Below are 6,015 nucleotides of genomic sequence, written 5' to 3' on the forward strand. Positions count from 1 at the left end.
AAATAGGAAAATCCAGTTCATAAAAGGGCAGTGGTTTTGACCCACTCTTTCATGAATGGACATTTACACAAAAACCATCCTTTTCGAAAAGCATACACAAAAAATTGGTTTTGCAGGGCTATGTTTGAGAAACTGAGAATTTTTTTATGGGGATATCTATGTAATTGTATAGGAAAAGGAAAAGATGAGTGATAGGATTCCTTAACATTTTTTTTTGTTAACGTTTTCTTGGATTTATCACCTATTTTTATCTGCAATCAAAGTGATCATATATGTATAGGACCACTACATGTAGATTGTAGAGTCAAAAGTGTAGGCCCAACATTCCAAAAAGGGTGATGTCCTAATTGCCGGAGAGAAAGAGACTTATCATGAGCAATTAAGCATCTCATATGATAATATCATGGTAAGGTGAAGGTTTCAAATCTTGGCTGAAAAGTTTGGGCACATTCTTTTGCAAGTTGCTCTCTCGCACGCGCGCGCGCGATAGGATGTGGTAGGTATTTCAGAATGTATCTCAAAGTACAATAGATTAGTCAACTTATGCAACATCAGTCGCAGTCTAGCGATTTAGGATCTCGGATTTAGGACTTGTTTGGCCTAACTTACGCAACCAATGTAGCATCAAACATTATTATGCTAACAAAGTAGCCTTTAGAGAAAAGGCATCGTTTCAACTCCCAATGGGAAAGCTCATTTTATGCTTTTGCACAAAGCAAACTTCTCTACATTGCTTGCCTTTTCTAACCAAAAGAATCGATTAGACCTGCTCCACACGTACTCAGTGTGCACGCCTAAGTCATCTTTTATAGATTGTTTGACCAAAAGAGAACTTTGGATCTGTAACAAGCGCAAAAGCTCAATCTTAAAATTTTTACTTTTGTTGTTGAACAATAATTAAGAATATTTCAGTAAAAAGAAAAGTTATTACTACTTATTTTAATAGCACAACTCAACAAGATTTCATCGAGTAGACTATACCTTATATATAGTAACTAAATTCGCATTCGATTAAACATGTTCTACAGGCCGGGCCAAGAAAAAGACTTAGTTTGGACCCAGACACAGGACTGTTGTGTTAGACAAAAATTAACTACCCCAACCATATGATGATGCATGCTACAAATTCGCTATGTCTAGTGAAACAACATAATAATCGAATGTTTAAATAATTGAAAAGGAAAAATACAACAGCATGCCTAAACATGGAAGCACCACATCATTTCATCAGATCGAGGAAGACGAAGCCGTTCCACAAGCTATGGAGGAGCATGCTCGCGAGGAGGTTCCTCGACCGCGCAAACACGGCGCCCATCACCACCCCGAGGAACACGAGCGGCAGCAGCCTCTGCGAGTTGAAGTGCGCCAGGGCGAACGCCGCCGCGCTCACGACGATCGACCAATTCAGCGGCATGTACCGCGTCAGCGAGGGCAGGAGGAACCCCCGGAACACGATCTCCTCCCACACCGGCGCGCAGACCGAGACCACCACAGCGTACAGAGCCATCGCCACGGGGTCGCGGGCCACAATTGATTGCTCCACGCTCGAGACACCGACGGGCAGGCCCGGGAGGTTGGGCACCATGCTGATGTTGATGTGAGAGAGCAGGTTGACGAGCGGGAACAGGAGGCAGCCAAAGAGGACGTCAAAGTGCCAGGAGCCACGGAGTTTGAAGGAAAACCAGCCAGGGGGGAGGGGGCGGAAGGGAGCAAGGCAGCGATGGAGGATTGCAATTCCTGCAAGGCCCTCGGCGATGTCGGTGAGGAGGCTGTAGAGGGCTTGTCCCCGGTGGGTTAGGGTATCCTTGCTGAAGCCAGCAGCATGGGCCAGGAATGGGATTATCCACGATCCTACGAACCAGAAAGTTGCTATCCATAGAAGCATAACCTGGAAAGACAAGTTTAATGCCGTAGAGTTAAAACTTTCACCAACGTACTCTTCAAAAAAAGGAACTAGAATTGGCATGGATGAAGCTTCTGCTCAAGTACAGTTCTGAGAAGAGTTGTTTATAGAAGCAGTTACAGCTTCCACATTTAAACTCCCTCTACCACAGAAGCAGGACCTCTGACTTGCTACTGCCATTGTCAACCAAAAGTTCATTTGAGCTTTTTGCCCAGAGAAATGGACGAGTTTTTAACGTATTCATTATAAGGATCAACTATAATATTTTCATAAAAAAAATTTTTAAGAAATAATGATTAAGGATTTTTCAGTTTTTCACAAAATGTGACCCTCAAATTAATTAAATCCTAAATTGCTTTAGTAAACATCTAAATTAGAAAGTAATTATGTTAGTTATGTTATTGAAAAACAATTCTGTTTGCCACAGCACGGCATGTCTCCTTTAGAGCTTAATAGTGTTTCTATATACACCTACGGGCACAAAATGGGAGATATGTTCAGCTTGTGTATACTGTGTGATCTTCAACTACTTAACTACCTAAACAAAAAATGCCACTAGTAACTCATTAGGGGATGCACAGTGCTAATTTAGGCGAGTTATTATGCTGTTATAAATATTGAATGTATTTAGTGAATGACTGAAATATTTCACTTTCTTGCCTCTCTCCTCCTCACTTCCTCTACTCCCTTGAACATTTGCATATATAGAAATTCACGAGTAAACGTTCTCAACAGCAGAGAAAAGAATTAGTACAAGGCTTCTTCCTCAATATTATGCAACCTAACTACGACAAAGTCATTGTTGTTTCGCATCGATAAGTACTCCTATGCAAAAACCAAACCAAATGAAAAATGCACAACCTCACTAACTTATCTAAAGTTAACAAATCAACATGCGGAAAAAGATATAGTTGTATTAAAGAACATCATTCCTAAAAAACCCTGATGCAATTGTGTAAATATTGGCATTTATACAGTTATATACCTTGAGCTGAAAGAGGAGACAGAAATTCAGTTCACCCACTACAGGAAAAGGTTTTATACAGTTTACAATACAAAATGTTACGTCACTCGGGGGAGGGGTTCTTTTTTTTTTTTTGGAGTTGTTTTTATTCTCCCTCCTCCTCAAGTGCAGTCAAGTTATATAAGTCAAACCATGTGATGGTAGCATGTAGAAATCCCAAAGTAAAAGACTTTCCAAACTTTACACCCAAATAAGAAGACCTTTACAAATCAACTATCAGCAACTGAATGTTAAATCCGCTGAATTCCTGTTATTAGAAAGCATAGTACATTACACATGAAATTAAAATCCAAGAGTACCAACCTTAATGATGGTTTCAGCCGTCCATGGTACTGTCCAAGGATCACCGTGAAAGATAAAGATTCTGTTCGCTACCTAGAAAATAAAACAATAGTCAAGAGACCATCTAACATACTAGCCAATCACAAAACTATAAAATAAGTAATGCCTATCAAGCCAGCGAACATATGAAATCAGAAAAGATATAGAACAAATTGAATCTGTCACAGAGAAAAAGTAGAAGAGCAAGCTACTTTAGCAGTAGGTAAATCCAACATCTAGGACTTAGAAAGAGCAAGCTACTTTAGCAGAATGAATAATCCAGCACAACAATTTACTTCTCTGGCATATACTTTTTCAAACAAGGAGTGACATCACTGATTCACTATCTTGACTCTCACACATAGCAAAATTTAGAACTCATTTAGACCACAAAAGATATTTATAAAAAAGTGCACCTTTATCATCGATGTAGAACTAAAGAATGATTTTTTTTTTCTTTTTCATAAGAGATTCACAGTGCACCTTACAAGCAAATGACCATCCTCTCTGCAAATAGTATCAATGGATACCTTTTGACTCGTACAAGGACACTTCTAGTCTCTCAGGATAGAATACAAATCAACCGTATATGAACATATTGGATCCAAATAGAATCATCTGATGTTTTAATATAACCATATCAAATCTAGTTAGGATGATATAAAATACAAAAAATTTCATATTAAATCCAGATAATCATGTCTTCAACATTTATATGATATATTAGGGCATCAAATTGCACCCTATATTTTTTTCTATATTCTACTTCGATTTTTTAACATGTCGCAGTTGAATCACTTTTTTCACAAGCTTTTCTAATGTCTTACAATAGGAAATAAGCAAATCAAATATAATCAAATCCAATCTGAATAGAATATATCAGACAACAGGGGACCGAAGGTTACATCTAACAATCAGGCGTAGATCAAACATCATTAGGAAATTACAGAAAGAAGCAATTAACTGCTACAATATGCAAATCAGATAAAACCTTTTGAATGCTCGAAAGCCAATGTTTGCCATTTGCTTTCAACTCGTCGGACTCAGCTTTCCTTAAACCCTCATTCTTTTGAACTTCAACATGCTCGAATGCATTACAGTGAGACGTTGACTCTTCTTCATGCTTAAAACACGAGATATGATCCAGCCTCCATTTCTGCACAACCATGTAAGGGGAAAAAGTTGCAGCTAATCATCAAATTAAACGGAAGAATTAATTCCAAACAGCTTCTAAAGAAATGAAAGATCATGTCAATGTGTTTATTTACCAAATCTCCTTCCAATTATATAACAGAGAAAGATGACATAACTATTTTTAGAAGGGGTATTATGGGGTTTTATGGGGTTTTTTGATAGAGTATCACTAATAGAAAATGAAGTCTCACCAAATACAACCTATTTATGATACTTAATCGTATTATGAGAAACATCACCAAATCCTTCCAAATCAATTGAAATCTCATTAACTAATGATGCGGACAACACATTTAGGAAAACTCGAACTCAAACTCGAACCCAGGACTTAAGGCAGCCAAAACAGGGTGTATTCCTTTAGACTTTGTACGAAATGAAATCTGAATAGATTTCACAAGAGATATAAGAAAAGAAATTTGCCTATTTGGAGTAAGTATAGTTAAATTAACATTCAATACTGTCATTTGAGATGAAATGGCAAATCATTTCAATATGTCTGCATTACAAAATGTAACCTTTAGGTAAATAGTAAGTAACCTACTTACAGGTTCGAAAAAAAATAGAAGCAATTTTTGTGACTATGGTATGGATATATTATAACTACGAGAAACTGAACTCTCACAAAATCCGACATCAAATCATGGGATTTGATTGTAGTAATGAGAAATCCCACTGACCCTTCCAAGTCGCTCCAAACCCCATCAACTAAAACCCTAACTCCCAGCAATTCTACGATTTGAGGCAACCGCAAATCTCAGAAAAAAGGAAGCGAATCCGACCTTGAAGGAAGCTCTGCGGCCCGCGCCGCCGCCGAAGGAGAGCGAGGAGGGCGGGAGAGAGGGACCTCTCGCAGAGGAAACCCTAAACCTGGAGGAGAGGCGGGGGCGAGGGTTCAAGGAAGGGGATTGGGCGAGGCAGCGGCAGGAACCGGACATGGGGCCTCCGAAACCCTAGAGAGGTCCCCGCATGCGAAACCCTAATCCGCCATTAGCGGGCCTACCGAGCCATGATACCTCTACTATTTGTTGGTGGTGATGATGTGCTTAGGGTATCAAGCATAGAGCGATGAGACCCGACACTGCTCTTCCTCTCCCTCCTCGTCCCATCGAGAAGAGAATATAAACACGGGAAGAGAGAGAGAGAGAGAGAGAGAGAGAATAGAGAGAGAGAGGTGGTCAAAAACAATACTGAAACACGAGGTTGAGAAGTGAGAACCCAAATCGAATGGATAGGTATTAGTACAACTTGGCAAAATGACTATTCTTTTTAAATTAAAAATTAATAACAATAATAATAACAATAATAATAACAATATCTAAGTGAAAAAACTTTTATCTTGCACTAAAAAGTATGGAAGTAAATTGTTTTTCATGTTGTTTATAATGGTTAACTGAGTTTGGTTGGACGCACATTTAAACGTGTAGAAATTCTTGCTATTAAAATGTTGTAGGGACTAGGGAGAAGTATTTTTAATTAGTTTATCAACAAATATTCCCAAAAAAAAACCTATTATGGAGGACCAAAATATTAACCATGGCAAATAATAATTTTGACCATAAAAAAAAACTGAGAC

General features: G+C 38.5%; 1 protein-coding gene across 1 annotated transcript; it reads right to left on the bottom strand.

Annotated features, from left to right (window-relative positions):
- Positions 962–5,658, bottom strand: LOC109718709. Its single transcript, XM_020245087.1, has 4 exons — positions 5,222–5,658; positions 4,240–4,404; positions 3,231–3,302; positions 962–1,888 (listed from the first exon to the last, which is right to left on the bottom strand). The coding sequence occupies exons 1-4, from the start codon at positions 5,375–5,377 to the stop codon at positions 1,220–1,222; spliced, it is 1,062 nt and encodes a 353-aa protein (XP_020100676.1). The 5' UTR covers positions 5,378–5,658; the 3' UTR covers positions 962–1,219.

This window comes from Ananas comosus, linkage group 12 (assembly GCF_001540865.1).
Source record: "Ananas comosus cultivar F153 linkage group 12, ASM154086v1, whole genome shotgun sequence".
Taxonomy (NCBI): Eukaryota; Viridiplantae; Streptophyta; class Magnoliopsida; order Poales; family Bromeliaceae; genus Ananas; species Ananas comosus.